At 45.9% G+C, this 20,184-nt stretch overlaps 1 protein-coding gene across 1 annotated transcript; it reads right to left on the reverse strand.

The window, feature by feature from the left end:
- Positions 1 to 11,046: 11,046 nt before the first annotated feature.
- LOC135212181 (anti-sigma-I factor RsgI-like) lies at positions 11,047 to 13,405 on the reverse strand. The gene is made up of 3 exons (XM_064245630.1): positions 13,256 to 13,405; positions 11,900 to 12,121; positions 11,047 to 11,817 (listed from the first exon to the last, which is right to left on the reverse strand). The coding sequence occupies exons 1-3, from the start codon at positions 13,403 to 13,405 to the stop codon at positions 11,047 to 11,049; spliced, it is 1,143 nt and encodes a 380-aa protein (XP_064101700.1).
- Positions 13,406 to 20,184: the final 6,779 nt, after the last annotated feature.

The raw sequence follows: 20,184 nt of genomic DNA on the forward strand, positions 1-20,184 counted from the left end.
TGCGACGAAGAATTTTCTGTACAGCCACTACAGCGTATAATCAATGTCATCGAAAAACATAGCTATATCTTTCGGTGGTCTCGGTATAAAGCTGTATGACCGCTGCCCATGAAACTTTCACCAATCCCCGCTGGTGGCCTGTCCTACAGCGTTGTCAGACGCAACATTATGGGCGACTTTAACCTTAAATAAAATAAAAACTACTGACGCTAGAGGGCTGCAATTTGGTATGTCTGGTGATTGGAGGGTGGGTGATCAAGATACCAATTTGCAGCACTCTAGCCTCTGTAGTTGTTAAGATCTGAGGCCGGACAGAAAAAATTAAACTAAAAAGAGGAGTATTTCAGAGTAAACTATAAATGCATATGTTCAATGGATGATCACGTGCATTATGGATTCTTATTAATATTTATGGGCATGCCTGATATGTTTATAATATTCAATACCGAGTCGTTTCTCGTAACAGGTGTGGCTTGGCAAAGGAAATAAAACAACCACCATTCACACTTTAATCGCTAACTAGTGGTTGGGTCATTGTGCAAAAAACTTCCGCCGTATTAGCCGCTCCATCAGCTTCAATTATTTTTCTAATTCATCTGTTTTGCTGATAATCAATCTCCTCATTCTGTATTTACCATTACCTTCTGTTACTGTTTTCGAGTGAACTGCATCTTCTTTCGAAGCTTGAATTTCAAGTTAATAATGGGCCCCTTTGGTGGGCTTGTTTCATAAGAAAAGGGTTCATCCTCTGAATAAGAATAATAATAATATATACACACCTATATATATATATATGTATGTATGTATATATACATATATATATATATATATATATATATATATATATATATGTGTGTGTGTGTGTGTGTGTGTGTGTGTGCATGACTGGTAAAAAGATTCTGATTACAACAGAAATCCATCTAATAAAAGGAGCCCAAATAACACCAAAATATAGCGAGAAAAATACTATAGTTCAGACTTCTGTCTCCCTCTTCAGGGAGACAACAGTCTCTGAAATATAGTATTTTTCTCTCCATATTTTAGTGTTTTTATGGGATCCTTATTATATTATTATATATATATATATATATATATATATATATATATGTATATATATAATCATAATATATATATATATATATATATATATATATATATATATATATATATATATATATCTGGATAATAAAGAGGCCATTATAAACTGTCCAGATATAGACTGACTGGCAATTTTTAAAGACCAAACTTTACACTGTCAGATTTAGAAACGACTGCACACACACACACACACACATATATTATATATATATATATAATATATTTATATATGATATATATTATAATAATCACCATATACTATATATATACATACATAAAGACCTGTCAAAAATAACAAAAATAAATGTAACTTTATATTTCAGTCTCACACAATTTTTCCTCTCGAAACGCAATACTTGCTCGAGGCCGTCACCAATTAAGCAGGTTAGCAAACGCTATTAATCAAACTGCTTCAAGAATTCATACGCAAGATAATAATAACCGAGTAATTAATAATTATCTCCTTCTCTCTCTCTCACTACGGGGGAAAAAAATAACAGGCGTGAGCGACCAATGTTCTTTTGTCAATATGCATGCGATTACATCAGTCAAAAAAAAGGAGAGAAAACCCAAATAAGGTAATTACCATTCTCTCTCTCTCTCTCTCTTCTCTCTCTCTCTCTGGTGGCCCCCAGCATATTCGTTAAGCATGATACCATCGTCCATTAAGCAACAATATTAACTGCATCCCAGCGCGTTTCAAATTAGGACGGGGCGAGCGAGAGAAAACACAATGGATTCTTCCGAACAAGAAAAGAACCCGTTTTACACCGGACCAGACAACACTGCCATGACGACGATGATCCTTCCGTATGAATAATAAAAGTCAATAAACCTTAATCGGATTAGTCTCGTATAGTGAAAAAAAAAAACCTGCAGTTCATCACGACCACGAACCTGAACCACATACTGAACAACGACAACAACATCAGCAGGAAAAAACAACAGATAAAAAAAAAAAAACAATAGATTGTGAAGACTATAGAGGAAACAATATATCCAACCGTCGGAAACAATGATTTTTTCCCCCCCTATAGCTGCCGCTCCTATTATCATCGGCAGAAGACTCGGTGAAGTGACACAATGGGGCGAATTAACCAAGATAGGCGATTCTTTGTTCACATTTATTTTTTCAAATGTAATATATATAGTTACCGATCGATCCATCAGCTAGTTGTCTGCGTGGGTGAGATACTCGATTTCATTTCCGACTTGTGATCCTGGGGATAAGCCCTTTCATATGTGAATTATGTAATTAATACGGGCTTGTAGCGCGCGCTGGAACCCGGCGCTGCTGCTGCTGCTGCTGCTGCTGCTGTCTCCTCTACCATCCCGATCCCCTGCCTACCCTACTTCATCCGGGGCGGACAAACAGGTTTGCAGGAGGAGGGTGGCTGTCTCCCCTACGCTCCCCTTGCCCTTCCTACCTGCCCCTACCCGTGCCAGACAAACATCTCGAGATTTTGTTAATATAGATGCCATTTTATTTTGCAGTAATCATGCATTAATAATCCTCTTCATTAATGTCAATTGAGTCTTTTTTAATTAGAGATCGTCATTATTTACCTACAAGCTTTTAACGCCACGATAGATGGTAAACCCATTTCATTGTTTTATCTCCAAGCAGAAAAGTTCACTTTGTTTATTTATTGTTTACTAACATCTCTCCCCATCACGAATCATGTTGGATGACAACCACCCCTACTCTTAAATTAATGTGTAGGATGCCTTATTATGACTTTCCAGGGATAATTCCCTTCATTATTATTATTATTATTCAGCCGAAGAAGAACCTTATTCATATGGAACAATTTCACAGAGACTAATGACTTGGAATTCAAGCTTCCAAAGAATATGGCGTTATTATTATTCATAGAGTACCTTACTATGACTTTCCAGGGATAATTTCCTTCATATTATTATTATTATTATTATTATTATTTATTATTATTATTATTACTATTATGATTATTATTATTATTATTGTACTCAGAAGACGAACCTTATTCATATAGACAAGTCCACAGAGACCAATGACTTGGATTTCAAGCTTCCAAGGAAAATTTACTTCATCTGGAAGAAGTAAGAGGAAGTAAAGTGAACTAAAGAAAGAAGAGATCCCACTTGATAAAAAAAAAAGATAAAATGTATTAAAATGCAAGAAGAATAGAATTAGGGTAGTAACGCATTGCATCTTTACTTGATATATATAGATATATACTATATATACTATATATATCATATATATATATATATTTTCTCTCACACCTACCTGAATCAATCCTGAAACCTCACTTCTAAACCTTTGCTTCTAAAATCTTCAGACGCAATTCTAAACTTGACTGGTTCGTTATCATAAAACCTTGAGTGTTTTCAGATTCGCAGGAAGAAAAAAAAATCGGAATTAGTCTACTGTCATAAAACCGTTGAAATCAGAAGTTTTATAAACGTCGTAAAGCGAATAGTTCCGTCAACATAAAATCTTCAGAATATAAAAAGGTTTTACGATAATTCTCGGTCGAATCGCCCCCATTATGATGAAGCGTTTACGGGCTCTAAAATAAACGGAATGATTCCAGCGACAGAATTATGTTTTAAAAGATCATAGCGGCCTGAGTCAACCCGTAATTATTATTATACATAAACATCGGGAAGGAACACAATGTCACGTGGGAGGCGCCCTTCCGTTAATCAATTTCGGAATGAATGAGCTTTGAATATGGGCTCTCTCTCTCTCTCTCTCTCTCTCTCTCTCGAGCTTCCTTCGCTCGCGTAGAGGGGTGGGGGGAAATCCCCCTCAATTTCTACCAAATCTCTCTCAAAAACTCTCTCTCTCTCTCTCTCTCCCCCCATTTCTCTACATCTATTTTCTCTCCTATCATACTCTGTTTTCTCTCTACACATTTCTCCCCCTCAATCTCTCTCTCTCTCTCTCTCTCTCTCTCCCTCCCTTAATCTGTCTCTCTCTCTTTCTCTCAATATCGAGCTCGCTTCGCTCGCGTAGAGGGGTGGAGGGGAAACCCCCCCCTTAATCTCTGCAAAATCTCCTTCAAAAACTCTCTCTCTCTCTCTCTCTCTCCCTCTCTAAAGTATCAGAACTCCTCAAACTCTCTCTCTCTCTCTCACTAAAGTATCAGAACTCCTCAAACTCTCTCTCTCTCGCTCTTTCTCTCTCTCTCACTAAGGTATCAGAACTCAAAAACTCTCTCTCTCTCTCTCTCTCTCTCTCTCTCTCTCTCTCTCAAAGTATCAGAACTCAAAAACTCTCTCTCTCTCTCTCTCTCTCTCTCTCTCTCTCTCCAAAGTATGAGAACTATACACTTCTTTACGAACAGCAAAACTGGAACAGTCTCGAAACAATGGCTGACGTGTCATCGACTTTATTCGGACGCTCATGTGAACGTGTTGGCAACAAATTTTTATCTACCGGAGGATTCCAGAATGAAAGACCGGATTTGTGAACCGCTGAAAGAATCATGAAAGCGGCAAGGAATAGGTCATTCATATCCATGTTCGATTAAAGTGGTTTCAGGATAAATGATCCAATTCTGGCCGGCGAATGAGATCTCCTGAAAGGACAGATTAAATACATCGCTGGATTACAGATTGGTATCAGCTATATTGTGCTTTCAGTATGTTTAAAAGTATTTGCTTATTAATTTATGATGTTTCGCATACTAAATTTTCGAATTCGAAAGTTCAATTCAAAATAAACGATGATTTTAACACTTTTTTGCGGGACTGTTTTTGTTTAATATTTTAATGTGTGTGTAAACAACAAACAATATTTTTATTATTTGGGGCTGATGTGTATATATTAGATAGATATAATAATATATATATGATATATATATATATATATATGATATATATACACACACACATAGATATATATATATATATATATATATATATATATATGTATATGATAATTACATATATATATATATATATATATATATATATATAGATATACCATATACGTAGTTATATATATAATATATATATATATAGCATATATATAGTTTATATATATTATATGTATAATAATTTATATTTTACAATATATATATATATATAAAGCTTATCATTTTTGTTGATGCTATCACTCATAATCATTTCATGAAAAAAATCCTTTGGCCTAGGTTCCGAACGTTCATATCTGCTGCAGTTGACTGATGTAATTTCCGAACTAGCGTGAAAAAAAAAGGAGCCATCGATGCCATAAATCCATTATTTCGTTAAAATTTTCTACCAAGAATTAATCTATGAAAATATATTACATAACTTTCCCTTTAATTTCTCTTAATTCAAAATGAGCACCATATTCTTTAGAAGCTTGATTTTCAAGTCACTGGCCCCTGTGGTGGTGGGTTCTTTTCATATGAATAGGAATCATCTACTTAATAATAATAATAATAATAATAATAATAATAATAATAATAATAACTGAGGACATCCATGCTTCGAAATCCTTCATTTTTTTACACCTCAAATACTACATATACAATCTAAACACATATTGAAAAACTGATAACAAAAAGTATATACTTCAAGAAAATTTGTCACCTTCAGCAGGCCCTTCTCCTTGGTTACCTTCAGCAGGCCCTTCTCCTTGGTTACCTTCAGCAGGCCCTGCTCCTTGGTTACCTTCAGCAGCCCTTCTCCTTGGTTACCTTCAGCAGGCCCTCCTGTTCCTTCAGCAGGCCCTGCTCCTTGGTTACCTTCAGCAGGCCGTACTCCTTGGTTACCTTCAACAGGCCCTACTCCTTGGTTACCTTCAGCAGGCCCTACTCCTTGCCGTTACTTCCAGCAGGCCACTTCTCCTGGTTACCTTCAGCAGGCCCTTCTCCGTTGGTTACACTTCAGCAGGCCCTTTCTCCTTAGGTTACCTTCAGCAGGACCTGTTCCTTGCCGTTACCTTGCAGCAGGCCCTTTCTCCTTGGTTACCTTCCGCAGGCCTTCTTCTCCTTGGTTACCTTCAGCCCAGGCCCTTCTCCTTGGTTACCTTCAGGCAGGCCCCCTTACCTCCTGGTTACCTTCAGCAGGCCACTTTACTCCTGGTTACCTTCAGCAGGCCCTTCTCCTTGGTTACCTTCAGCAGGCCCTACTCCTTGGTTACCTTCAGCAGGCCCTGTTCCTTGGTTACCTTCAGCAGGACCTGTTCCTTGGTTACCTTCCAGCCAGGCCCTTGACACCTTGGTTACCACTTCAGCAGGCCCCTATCTCCTTGGTTACCTTCAGCAGGCCCCTTATCCTTGGTTAACCGTCAGCCAGGCCCTTTCTCCTTGGGTTACCTTCAGAGGCCCTTTCTTCCTTGAGGTTACCCTTCAGCAGGACCTTCCTTCCATTGGCAGTGACCTTCCAGCAGGAACCCTTCTCCTGGTTACCTTCCAGGCAGGCCCTTGCTTCCTGGTTACCTTCAAGCAGGCCCTTCTCCTTGGTTACCTTCAGGCAGGCCCTTAATCCTTGGTTACCTTCAGCCAGGCCCTTCTCCTTGCCAGCTTACCTCCAGCAGGACCCTGTTCCTTGAGTTACCTTCAGCCAGTCCCTGTTCCTTGGTTACTTCAGCAGGCCCCTTCTCCTGGTTACCTTCAGCAGGCCCTGCTCCTTGGTTACCTTCAGCAGGCCCTGCTCCTTGGTTACCTTCAGCAGGCCCTGCTCCTTGGTTACCTTCAGCAGGCCCTGCTCCTTGGTTACCTTCAGCAGGCCCTCTCCTTGCGGTACCTCAGCAGCCCTGTTCTGTTACCTTCAGGCAGGCCCTTCCTTCCTTGTTTACCTTCAGCAGGCCCTTTTAGCTTCTGGTTACCGTTCAGGAGCCCAGGGCCCAAGGCCCTCTCCTTGGTTTACCTTCAGTTACCTCCAGCACCCTGGCCTTGTCTCCTTGTTACCTTCAGCAGGTTTTTCCCGGTTTGTTCCTTGGTTACCTTCAGCAGCTTCTCCTTGGTTACCTTCAGCAGGCCCCCCCCTCTGGTTTCCTTGGCTTACCTTCAGCAGGCCCTTCCTCCTTGGTTACCTTCAGCAGGCCCTTCTCCTTGGTTACCTTCAGCAGGCCCTGTTCCTTGGTTACTTTTCAGCAGACAACCCTCCTTGGTTACTTCTTCCAGCAGGGCCCCTTCTCCTTGTTACCTTCACAGGCCCTGCCTTGGTTACCTTTGCGGCCCTTTTCTCCTTGGTTCCTTCAGCCGGCCCTCCTTGGTTACCTTCAGCAGCCCTTTTCCTTCCGGTTTTGGCCGTTTTGGTTACCTTCAGCAGGCCCTGTTCCTTTGGTTACCTTGGCCCGTTACCTTCAGCAGGCCCTGCTCCTTGGTTACCTTCAGCAGGCCCTGTTCCTTGGTTACCTTCAGCAGGCCCTGCTCCTTGGTTACCTTCAGCAGGCCCTGCTCCTTGGTTACCTTCAGCAGGCCCTGTTCCTTGGTTACCTTCAGCAGGCCCTGCTCCTTGGTTACCTTCAGCAAGGCCCTCCCTGGATTCCATTGGTTGTTTTTTAACCCCTCCTTCAGGCAGGTGGCCCTGCTCCCCTTGGTTTACCTTCAGCAGGCCCTTCTCCTTTGGTTACCCGGTTCCAGCAGGCCCTTGCTCCTTGGCTTAGCCTTCAGCCAGGGGCCCTTCTCCTTGATTTGGTTACCTTCAGGCAGGGCCCTTTCCTTGGCTTCCTCTGGTTTACCCCCCCCCCCCCCCTTCCCCTTCAGCAGGGCCCTTTTCCGTCCTTGGTTACCTTCAGTAGGCCCTTCCCTTTGTTCCCTTGGCTTACCTTCAGCAGGCCCCTTTTTTTGGTCCTGGGTTACCTTTCAGCAGGACCCTGTTCCTTCTGGTTACCTTCTCAGCAGGAGGCCCCTTTTCCTTCCTACCTTGGGTTACCTTCAGCAGGCCCCTTTTATCCTTGGTTTACCTTCAGCAGGAACCCATGGCTTCCTTCCTTTTGGTTAACCTTCAGCAAGGCCGCTTTTTTCTTTTTATCCTTGGTTTTACCTTTCAGACCAGGGGCCATGTTCCTTGGTTGAGTAGGCAGGCCTTTTGTGGTTGCCTTTAGGCCTTTTGTCCCTTTTGTTCCATTGGTTACCTTCAAGCAGGAGGCCCATTTTGCCGCCTTGGTTACCTTCAGCAGGAGGCCCTTTTCCTTGTCCTGGTACCTTCACATGGAACGGCCCCCATGTTCCTTACTTGGTTAATATTCAGCAAGGCCCTTGTTCCTTCCTTGGTTACCTTCAGACAGGGCCCTGTTTCCTTGGTTAAACCTCAGCAGGGGGCCCAGGTTGGCCCCTTTGACCTTGGTTACCTTCAGCAGGCCCGTTTGCCTCCTTTGGGTATTTACCTTCAGCAGGACCCCTGTTCCTTGGGTTTACCTTCAGCAGGCCCCTTCCATGTTACCTTCAGTTAGGCCCTGGCTTTTCCTTGGTTTACCTTCAAGCAGGCCCTGCACTCCATTGGTTGGCCTTCAGTAGGCCCTTATCCTTGGTTACCTTCAAGGGCAGGCCCTTTCCTCCTTTTGTGGTTACCTTCCAGCAAGGCCATTCTTGTTCCTTGGTTACCTTCAGGCAGGCCCTTTTGTCCATTGGTTACCTTTCAGCAGGCCCTTTCCTTGGTACCTTCAGTTTTAGGCCCTTCCTTCCTTGGTTACCTTCAGCAGGCCCTTTTCCCTGTTGGTTGGTTACCGTTTCAGCAGGACCATGTTCCTTGGTTACCTTCAGCAGGCCCACTGTTCCTTTGGTTACCTTTCAGCAGGCCCTTTTGTTCCTTGGTTTACCATCAGCCCACAGACCCTGCCTTCCTTTGGTTAACCTTTCAGCCAGGGCCCTTACCGCTTCCTTGGTTACCTTCAGCAGGTCCCTTTTGTTAATGGATTACCTTCTCAGCAGGCCCTTTGCTCCTTGGTTACCTTCAGCAGGCCCACTTTTTTTTTTTCCCCTTTTCCTTTTTTGGGTTTACCATTCAGGCAGAGCCCTGGTTCCTTGGTTCATATTCAGCAGGCCCTTTTGTTCCTTGGTTGGTTTACCTTCAGCAGGCCCTTTGTTCCTGGTTTACCTTCAGCCAGGACCCTGCTCCTTGGTTACCTTCAGCAAGGTCCTTGTTTCTCCTTGGTTACCGTTCAGCAAGAGGCCCTTGTTCCCCCCCTGTTGTTCCTTGGGACCTTCACGGCCATGGGGGTTCCTTAGGCCTTACCTGGTGCAGGCTTGCTGTTGGTTTACCTTCAGCAGGCCCTTCTCCATTGGTTTACCTTCAGCCAGGACCCTGTTCCTTGGTTACCTTCAGCAGGCCTTTCTCCTTGGTTCCCTTCAGGCCAGGCCCTTGGTTTCCTTGGTTAACCTTCAATCAGCAGGGCCCTCTGTTCCTTGGCGGGCTTATCTTTTCCAGCAAGGGAAGGCCCTGCTTCCTTGGTTATTCTTCAGCAGGCCTTGCTGTTGCCTTGGTTACCTTCAATCAGGGCCCTTGTTCCTTCGGTTACCATTCAGCAGGACCCCTGTTCCTTTGGTTACCTTTTCAGGCGCAGGCCATGCTTCATGGTGGTTACTTCTTGCAGGCCCTTTCCTGGTTACTCAGAAGGCCCCCTTGTCCCTTGGTTTACCTTCAGCAGGCCCACTTTCCTTTGGTTACCTTCAGCAGACTGTTCCTTGGTTATCCTTCCAGGCAGGGGGGCCCTTTTCCCTTGGTTACCCCCCCTTAGCAGGACTTTTCCTTGGTTACCTTCAGCAGGACCCATGCCTCCTTGGTTCTACCTTCAGGCAAGGGGCCCCCCTTCTTCCATTGGCGTTACCTTCAGCAGGGGCCCCTGTTCCTTAGGTTATCCTTCAGCAAGGGCCCTTGTGTTCCTTGGTTACCTTCAGCAGGCCCGTTGTTCCTTCGGTTACTCTTTCAGCAGGACCCTGTTTCCTTGGTTACCATTCAGCAGGCACCCATTGGTTCCTTGGTTTATCCGTTCAGCAGGCCCGGCCCTCCTGTTCCTTGGTTATCTTCGCAGACAGGACCCTGTTGCCTCCTTGGTTAATCTTCAGCAGGACCCTGCTACCCTTGGGAGTTACCTTCGAGGCATCCCTTTTCTCCTTTGGTTACCTCAAGCAGGCAGTGAGTTGTTCCTCTTGGTTACCTTCAGCAGGCCTCCCCCCCCCTGCTTCCTTGGTTTATCCTTCATCAGGCCCATGTTCCATTGGTTACCTTCAGGCAGGGGCCGCTGGTTCCTTGGTTATCTTCAGCAGGACCCTGTTTCCTTGGTTACCCTTCATCCAGGCCCTCCTTTGTTCCCTTGGGTTATCCCTTCAGCAGGCCCTTGTCCTGGTACCTTCCTCATGGCATTGTCCTTTGGTTTATCCTTCCAGCAGGCCTTGGTGCTTCCTTGGTTTACCATTTCAGCAGGCCCTGTTTCCATTTGGTTTTTATCCTTCAGCAGGCCCCCCCTGTTCCTTCCTTGGTTACCTTTCAGCAGGCCCTGTTCCTTGGTTGGGTTTACCTTTCAGCAGGGCCTGTTTTCATTGGTTATCCTTCAGCAGGACCCCCTTTCTCCTTGGTTTACACTTCAGCAGAGCCCCTGCTCCTTGGTTACCTTATCAAGCAGGGACCCTTGATTCCCTTTGGTTACCCTTCAGCAGGCCCAGTTTTTTGTGCCTTGGGTTACCTTCCAGCAAGGGCCCTTTTGCCGCTTTCCTTGGTTACCTTCAGCAAGGCCCTCCCTTATCCTTTTGGTTACCTTCAGCCAGGCGCCCTGAATGCCCTTGGTTACCTTCAAGCCACGGAGGCCCTGGTTCCCTCCTTGGTTACCTTCATCAGGCCCTGTTCCTTGGTTATCTTCAGCAGGCCTGTTCCTTGGATTACCAGCAAGGCCTTGCTCCTTGGCCCCTTACCTTCAGCAGGCCCTGTTCCTTGGGTACCTTCTTGCAGGCCCTGTTCCTGGTTACCTTCAGCAGACCTGTTCCTTGGTTACCTTCAGCTTGGCCACCCTTTTCTTGGTTACCTTCAGCAAGACCCTTCTCCTTGGTTACCTTCAGCAGACCCTGCTCCTTGGTTACCTTCAACAGACCCTGTTCCTTGGTTACCTTCAGCAGGCCCTTTTCCTTGGTTACCTTCAGCAGGCCCCTTTTTCAATTGCCCGGTTACTTCAGCAGGCCCTTCTCCATTGGTTACTTCAGCAGACCCTGTTCCTTGGTTACCTTCAGCAGGCCCTTCTCCTTGGTTACCTTCAGCAGACCCTGTTCCTTGGTTACCTTCAGCAGGCCCTTCTCCTTGGTTACCTTCAGCAGGCCCTGTTCCTTGGTTACCTTCAGCAGGCCCTTCTCCTTGGCCCTTGGTTACTTCAGCAGACCCATGATCCTTGGCCCTTACCTTCAGCAGGCCCTTCTCCTTGGTTACCTTCAGCAGACCCTGTTCCTTGGTTACCTTCAGCAGGCCCTTCTCCTTGGTTACCTTCAGCAGACCCTGTTCCTTGGTTACCTTCAGCAGACCCTGTTCCTTGGTTACCTTCAGCAGGCCCTGTTCCTTGGTTACCTTCAGCAGGCCCTGCTCCTTGGTTACCTTCAGCAGGCCCTTCTCCTTGGTTACCTCAAGCAGGCCCTGTTCCTTGGTTATCTTCAGCAGGCCCTGTTCCTTGGTTACCTTCAGCAGGCCCTGTTCCTTGGTTATCTTCAGCAGGCCCTGTTCCTTGGTTACCTTCAGCAGGCCCTGTTCCTTGGTTACCTTCAGCAGGCCCTTCTCCTTGGTTACCTTCAGCAGGGCCTTTTTCCTTGGTACCTTCAGCAGGGCCCTTTTCCTTGGTTACCTTCAGCAGGCCCTTTTCCTTGGTTACCTTCAGCAGGCCCTTCTCCTTGGTTACCTTCAGCAGGCCCTTTTCCTTGGTTACCTTCAGCAGGCCCTGTTCCTTGGTTACCTTCAGCAGGCCCTTTTCCTTGGTTACCTTCAGCAGGCCCTTCTCCTTGGTTACCTTCAGCAGGCCCTGTTCCTTGGTTACCTTCAGCAGGCCCTGTTCCTTGGTTACCTTCAGCAGGCCTGTGCTGGTTACCTTCAGCAGGCCCTTTCCCTTCCTTGGTTTGGTTACCTTCAGCAGGCCCTGTCCTGGTTATATTCAGCAGGCCCTGTTCCTTCCTTGGTTACCTTCAGCCACAGGGCCCTTCTCCTTGGTTACCTTCATCAGGCCCTTTTTCCTTGGTTACCTTCAGTCAGGCCTTCTCCTTGGGATTACCTCAAGGGCAGGCCTTTGCTCCTTGTTACTTACAGTTCAGCATGGCCCTTCTGCCTTTGGTTACCTTCAGCGGCCCTTTTCCCTTGGGGTTCCCCCCCCCTCAGCAGGCCCCCTTCTTCCTTGGTTTGTTTACCTTCAGGCAGGCCCTTTTCCTTCCATTGGTTACCTTCAGCAAGGTCCCTTCTTCCTTGGTTTACCTTCAAGCAGGCCCTTTTCCTTGTTTTACCTTTGCAGTCCCTTTTCCTGGTTACCTCTTCAGCAAGGCCCTTCTTGGTTACCTTCAGCAGGCCCTTGTTTCCTTTGGTTGACCTTCAGCAGGCCCCCTTTTTGTTCCTTTGGATTACCTTTCAGCAAGGCCCTTTTGCCCTTGGGTTCACCTTTTCAGCAGGCCCTTTTCCTCCTTGGTTGTTTTTTTTGTTTTTTTACCTTCAGGCAGGGCCCTGGTTCCCTTGTTACCTTCACAGGCCCTGTTTCCTTGTTACCTTCAGCCAAGGGCCCCCCTGTTCCTTGGTTTACCTTCAGCAGGTCCCCTTTTCCTTGTTACCTTCCAGCGGCCCTTGTCCTTTGGTTACCTTCAGCAGGGCCCTTTTCCTTGGTTACCGGTTCACCTTAAGGCCAGGAGGGCCCCCCCCCTTGCGTTCCTTGGTTACCTTCAGCATGGCCCTTCTCCTTGGTTTACCCCTTCACGGCCCTTCCTTCCTTGGTTACCTTCAGCAGGCCCCCCTGTTCCCTTTGGTTACCTTCCAAGCAAGGGCCCCTTCCCTTTTCCTTGGTTACCTTCCAGCAGCCCTTTTTCCTTGGCTTACCTTCAGCAGGCCCTTTTCCTTGGTTACCTTTTCATGCCAGGCCCTGTTCCTTGTTACCTTCAGCAGGTCCCCTTTTGTTCCTTGGTTTACCTTCAGCAGGTCCCTTGCTCCTTTGGTTACCCTTTCAGCAGGGCCCTTGTTCCTTGGTTTTAACCTTCAGCAGGCCGCTTCCTCCCTTGGTTACCTTCAGCAGGCCCTTTCCTTCCTTGTTCCCTTTCCACAGGCCCTGGTTTCCTTGGTTTACCTTCAGCAGGCCCTTGTTCCTTGGAGTTACCTTCAGCAGGCCCTGTTCCTTGGTTACCTTTCCAGAGGCCTTGTTCTTGGTTAACCTCATTCAGGCCCTGGTTCCCTTTTGGTTACGGTAATAGCTTTTTGTGTTTCAGGCAAAAGGGCCCCTGTTTTCCTTGGTTCTTCAGCCCCCCAGCCCTTGTTCCTTGTTTACCTTCCAGGCAGGCCGCTTCTCCTTGGTTACCTTCCTTGGTTAGTGCCCCTGTTTCTTGGTTAGCCTTCAGGCCCTTTGGCCCGGTTCCTTGGTTTACCTTCAAAAGCAGGCCCTTTTGTTTTCCTTGGTTACCTTTCCAGCCCTGGTCTTGGTTACCTTCACTGGCCCTTGTTTCCCTTTGGTTACCTGCAGCAGGCGCCATTCCCTTGGTTCCTTCAGGCAGGCCCTTGTTCCTTGGTTACCTTCATTCAGGCCTTTCCTTGATTCCTCAGGGCACCCGGCCCTGTTCCTTTGGTTACCTTCAGCCAGGGCCCTGTTTCCCTTGGTTACCTCCATCCAGGACCCTGTTCCTTGGTTACCTTCAGCAGGGACCCTTTTTGGTTCCTTAGGTTTACCTTCAGCAGGCCCCTTTGTTCCTTGGTTTACCCGTCATCAAGGCCCCTGGTTTATCCTTGGTTACCTTCAGCAGACCCTGGGGTTCCCTTTGGTTACCTTCAGCAGCCTTCTTTCCTTGGTTACCTGCCAGCAAGGTCCCTGGTTCCTTGGTTACTTCATTAGGTTAGGCCCTTTCCTGTTCCTGCCAGGCCCAGGCCCCCGTTTGGTTCCTTTGGGTTACTTCAGCAGGCCGCCCTGTTTCCTTGGTTTACCTTCTTCAGCAAGGGACCCTGTGTTTCCTTATGGGTTACCTTCCCTTCAGCAGGGCCCCTTTGGTTCCTTGGTTACCTTCAGCAGGCCCTGTTTATCCTTTGGTTACCTTCCATGCATGGCGCCTTCCCTTGGTTCCTTCCAGCAGGCCCTTGGTTTCCTTTGTTACCTTCAGCAGGCCCTGTTCCTTGGTTTACCCTTCAGCAGGGACCCTGTTCCTTGGTTACCTTTCAGCAGGGGCCCCTGCTTCTCCTTGGTTACCGTTCAGCCAGGCCCCTTGTCCTTGGTTACTTCAGGCCCTGGCCCTGGATTCCTTGGTTACCTTCGCAGACCCTGTTCCCTTCCTTGTTACCATTCAGCAGACCCTGTTCCTCCTTGCCGTCACCTTCAGCAGGCCCTTCTCCTTGGTTACCTTCAGCCAGACCCTGTTCCTTGGTTACCTTCAGCAGACCCTCCGTTCCTGGTTACCTTCAGCAGGCCCTTACTCCTTGGTTACCCTTCATCAGGCCTCTCCTTGGTTACCTTCAGCAGACCCTGTTCCTTGGTTACCTTCAGCAGACCCTGTTCCTTGGTTACCTTCAGCAGGCCCTTCTCCTTGGTTACCTTCAGCAGGCCCTTTCTCCTTGGTTACCTTCAGCAGACCCTGTCCTTGGTTACCTTCAGCAGGCCCTTTTCCTTGGTTACCTTCAGCAGGCCCTTGTTCCTTGGTTACCTTCAGCAGGCCCTTTCTCCTTGGTTACCTTCAGCAAGGCCCTTCTCCTTGTTACCTTCAGCCACCCTGTTCCTTGGTTACCTTCAGCAGACCCTTTTCCTTACCTTGGTTCCTTCCAGGAGGCCCTCTCCTTTGTTGTTCCCTTAGCAGGCCCTTCTCCTTGGTTACCTCAGAGGCCCTTGTTTTCCTTGGTTACCTTCAGCACGGACCCCTATTCCTTGGTTACCCAGCAGGCCCTTTCTCATTGTTAACTTCAGCAGGCCATTTCTCCTTGGTTACCTTCAGCAGACCATGTTCCATTGGTTACCTGCAGCAGACCTTTTCCTTGGTTACCTTCAGAAAGGCCCTTCTCCTTGGTTACCTTCAGCAGGACCCCCTTCTCCTTGCGTTACCTTCAGAGGCCATATACCTTGGGTTACCTTAGCAGACCCTGCTTCCTTGGTTACCTTCAGCAGGCCCTTCTCCTTGGCTCACCTTCACGCAGGCCCTTCTCCTTGGTTTAATTCAGCAGGCCCTCTCCTTTGCCGTTACCTTCAGCAGACCCTAGTTCCTTGGTTACCTTCAGCAGACCCTGTTCCTTGCGTTAACTTTAGCCCAGGCACTTCTCCTTGGTGTTACCTTCAGCAGGCCCTTCTCCTTTGTTACTTTCAGCAGCCCTTCTCCTTGGGTTACCTTCAGCATACCTGTTCATTGGTTACCTTCAGCAGGTGCCTTTCCTGGTTACCTTCAGCAGGACCATTCTCCTTGGTTACCTTCAGCAGACCCCTGTTCCTTTGGTTACCTTTCAGCGACCCTGGATCCCTTTTGGTTACCTTCAGGCAGGCCCTTCCCTTGGTTACCTTCAGCAAGGACCCTTGTTCCTTGGTTACCTTCAAGCAGACCTGGTTCCTTGGTACCTTATTCAGCACTGGCCCTTCCCTTCCTTGGTTACCTTCAGCAGGCCTTCTCCTTGGTTACCTTCAGGCAAAAGACCCTTGTTCCTTGGTTACCTTCAGCAGGACCCTTTTCCTGGTTACCTTCAGAAGGCCCCTTGTTCCTTGGTTACCTTCAGAAGGCCTAGGTACCTTGTACCTTCAGCAGCCCTTCTCCTTGGGTTACCTTCAGCAGGACCTTGACCATGTTCCTTGGTTACCTTCAGCGACCTGTTCCTTGGTTACCCTTCAGCAGGCCCTTCCTCCTGGTTACCTTCAGCAGGCCTTTCTCTTGATTACCCATTCAGCAGACCCTTCGTTTCCTGGTACCTTCAGCAGGCCCTTTTCCTGCCGTTACTCAAGGAGGCCACTTTCCCTTGGTTAACCTTACAGCAGGCCCTTCTCCTTGGTTCCCTTCAGCAGACCTTGTTCCTGGTTACCTTCAGCACCCTTGACCTTGGTTACCTTCAGCAGGATTCTTTCCTTGTGTTACCTTCAGCAGGCCTTTCTCCTTGGTTACCGTCAGCAGGGCCCTTCTACCTTGGGTTACCTTCAGCAGGACCCTTCTTCCTTTGGTTACCTTTCCAGCAGACCCTTGTCCTTGGTTACCGTTCAGCAGGGCCCTTTCTCCTTGGTACCTTCAGCAGGCCCTGCTCCTTGGTTACCTTCAGCAGGCCCTGTTCCTTGGTTACCTCAGGCAGGACCCTTCTGGTTACCTTCAGCAGGCCCTCCTTCCTTGGGTTACCTTCAGCAGACCTCGTCCCTTCCTTGGTTCCCTTATTAGCAGGACCTTCTCCTTAGTTAACTTGTTAGCAGACCTGTTCCTTGGTTACCTTTCCAGCAGGCCCACTTCCTTGTACCTTCAGGAAGGCCCCTTATTCTTGGTTACCCCAGCAGGCCCTTCTCCTTGGTTACCTTCAGCAGACCCCATGTTCCTTGGTTACCATTCAGCAGAACCCTGTTACCTTGGGGTACCTTAGCAGGCCCTTATTCTTCTGGTTACCTTCAGGCAGGCCCTTCTTCCTTGGGTTACCTTCAGCAGACCTGGTTCCTTGTTACCTTCAGCAGGCCCTTCTCCTTGGGACCTTCAGCAGGTCCCTGTTCCTTGGTACCTTCCGCAGGCCCTTTTACCTCCCTTGTGTTTACCTTCAACAGGCCCTTCTCCTTGGTTACCTTCAGCAGGCCCTGCTCCTTGTTTTTATGCCTATAGTATTCTTCTCCAATTAAGCCTTCGTTTATCCATCTGCGTACTTATAAAAAAAAATCCAAAATGAAGTTTACAAGAAGAAAATATTGTGGGCAAATATTTAATGCAATAAGAAGATTTCATAGCTAATGAAAAGTAATTTTTTTTACAGTCTTGTATTTTTATAAAAATACAATTTCCAAACAATGCCAACAACATTACTGTAGTTGATGATGGTAGTAATATGATCATCAACAGCAAATGTAGTGTCCTTAACATTCAAAGGTGTGAAACACTTCGGCAATTAAAGAGAGGATACAATAATGACTGATAGACAATAACGATTGACATAACAAGGAGTTCTTGCTACGTGAAACGCATAATATCCGCAGGCGTTATGAAACGTGTAGTAAAGCCTTTGACTTCACGGAACACGGGATTAAGTCTTTCAACTCTGACATTCGAGAACACTCTGACGATACTCGCAAAAAAAATAAAAAGTCTGCTTTTATATCAGTCTCCTTGTGCATCGCTATTCTATACTTGTACTTCGTCACTTCGTGATCAAGTCTAGTAGAAGCGGTTTCAAGATTTGTTTGAAATATGTAAAACACAGATTTATTTAAAGTAGTGTCTCATTAAAGCGCCAATATCACACAAATCATTCGGCGTCAGTGACCTGGTATTTGCAACACCAGATAACCTACCACCAATCAATGCTGCAGAAATAAAGTACAGAATTTTCAACGTTCGTAATAAAAACTTCCGCAATTTAAACACCTAGCATACAAATACAAATAAGATCAAAAACCAAAGTCATAAAGTTATTCCTGAATTGGACTCGCCACGAAGGCAAACCAGATTTTCAAATATATATATATATATATATATATATATATATATATATATATATATATATATATATATATATATATATATATATATATATATATATACACACATTTGTGTATACATGTATTGACGAAAAGTTCACACGAGAGAAAGCTGAGAGTGAGTGCTGGCAAAACAAAGATGGTGAGAGTAAATGGAAGTCAGGGAGATGGAAGAATGAAGGTGCCTGATTCATACAGAATATTTTGGGAGACAATGCAACAGAGGATGATGATAAGATGAGAGGAGAGATGAGTTCCGATAACAGACTCAGATAGCTCCGTCAATCTCCTGGCATGGAGAGTCTCAGAGAGAGAGAGAGAGAATAGAGAGACGAGAGAGAGAGAGAGAGAGAGAGAGAGAGAGAGAATCCAAAGTCAAAAGTTTTTATACAATAAATGCAAAACACATTCTCTTGGACCCTGTTATTACCAAAGGCAAATTAATAATAATAATAATAATAATAATAATAATAATAATAATAATAATAAGTATCATCAGTGAAAGGCTATACAATTACCTAGAGGAGACAAACACCATCCCCCACCAACAGAAAGGCTGCAGAAGGAAGTGTAGGGGCACAAAAGACCGCTCCTGATAGACAAAATGGTAATGAATGAACAGTAGGAGAAGTAAAAACAACCTAAGCATGGCATGGAATAGACTGATAAGAAGCTTCGACATGATACCATACACATGGCTAATATAATGGCTGAAAATATATGGGGCAAGAGGAAAACACCATCAGCTTCCTCAAAATACAATGCGCAACTGGAATACAATACTTACAAGCTCTGGAATAAGACTAGCAGCAATTATATCAGGAGAAGGGATCTTCCAGGGCCCCGACTCACTCTCTCCCACTACTCTTTCGTAGTAGCCATGATTCCCAATGACAAAAGTACTACAGAAGATGGATGCCAGGTACTAAATTCAAAAAAAGAGGCAAACAAGAATCACCATCTGATGTTCATGGACGACATCAAGCTGTAGGTAAAGAGCATCAAGGAAATAGATACCCTAATCCAGACTGTAAGGATTGTATCTGGGGACATCAGGATGGAGTTTGAATAAAAAGAAAAATGCGCCTTAGTCACATACAAAAGGGCAAAGTAACGAGACTGAAGGGATAAAAGCTACCAAATGGGGAGCAACATCAAACACATAGATGAGACAGGATACAAATACCTGGGGATAATGGAAGGAGAGGATATAAAACACCAAGAGATGAAGGACACGATCAGGAAAGAATATGCAGAGACTCAAGCGATACTCAAGTCAAAACTCAACGCCGAAATATGATAAAAGCCATAAACACATGGGCATGCCAGTAATCAGATACAGCGCAGAATAGTGAATGTACGAAGGCAAGAACTCCGCGAGCATAGATCAGAAAACCAGGAAACAAATGACAATACCCAAAGCACTACACCCAAGAGCAATACGGACAGACTATACATAACACGAAAGGAAGAGGGAGAGACTAACTAAGTATGAGGAACTGTGTCAACATCGAAGAAAACAGAGCACTGGGGCAGTATCTTGAAAACCAGTGAAGACGAGTGCTAAAGAGTGCATGGGAAGAAGGACTAATAAAATAAGTAAGACTAAAACCCAGAAATATACAGAGACATGATAAGACAGACAGAACAGAGGACTGGCACAACAAACCATGCACGAACAATCATGAGACAGACTAAAGAACTACCAGCGATGACACATGGCAATGGCTACAGAGGGAGAGCTAAAGAAGGAACCTGAAGGAATGATAACAGCGGCACAAGATCAGGCCCTAAGAACCAGATATGTTCAAAGAACATAGACGGAAATAACATCTCTCCCATATGTAAGAAGTGCGACACGAAAAATGAACATCCAGAAACCACATAGCAAGCGAATGCCCGGCACTTGCACAGAACCAGTACAAAAGAGGCATGATTCAGTGGCAAAAGCCCTCCACTGGAGCCTGTGCAAGAAACATTCAGCTACCTTGCAGTGAAAAATAAGTGGTACGAGCACCAACCTGAGGGAGAGTGATAGAAAACGATCACGCAAAGATCCTCGGGACTATGGTATCAGAACGGATAGGGTGATACGTGCAAATAGACCAGACGTGACCGTTGATCGACAAAGTCAAGAAGAAAGTATCACTCATTGATGTCGCAATACCATGGGACACCAGAGATGAAGAGAAGAGAGGGATAAAAAATGGATAAGTATCAAGATCTGAAAATAGAATAAGAAGGATATGGGATATGCAGTGGAAATCGTACCCATAATCATAGGAGCACTAGGCACGATCCCAAGATCCCTGAAAAGGAATCTA

This window comes from Macrobrachium nipponense, chromosome 19 (assembly GCF_015104395.2).
Source record: "Macrobrachium nipponense isolate FS-2020 chromosome 19, ASM1510439v2, whole genome shotgun sequence".
NCBI classification, from domain to species: Eukaryota; Metazoa; Arthropoda; class Malacostraca; order Decapoda; family Palaemonidae; genus Macrobrachium; species Macrobrachium nipponense.

Excerpts from the sequence above, each read along its gene's own strand:
- LOC135212181 (XM_064245630.1), bottom strand. The coding sequence starts at position 13,405 with ATGAGGTTAACCAAGAACAAGGCCTCTGGAAAGGTAACCAAGGAACAG. Across the intron at positions 12,122-13,255 it reads AAGGAAAGGGCCTGCTGAAG|GTAACCAAACCAAGGAAGGG; the intron begins GTAACCAAGGGA and ends GGCCTGCTGAAG. Across the intron at positions 11,818-11,899 it reads AGGAAAAGGGCCTGCTGAAG|GTACCAAGGAAAAAGGCCCT; the intron begins GTAACCAAGGAG and ends GCCCTGCTGAAG.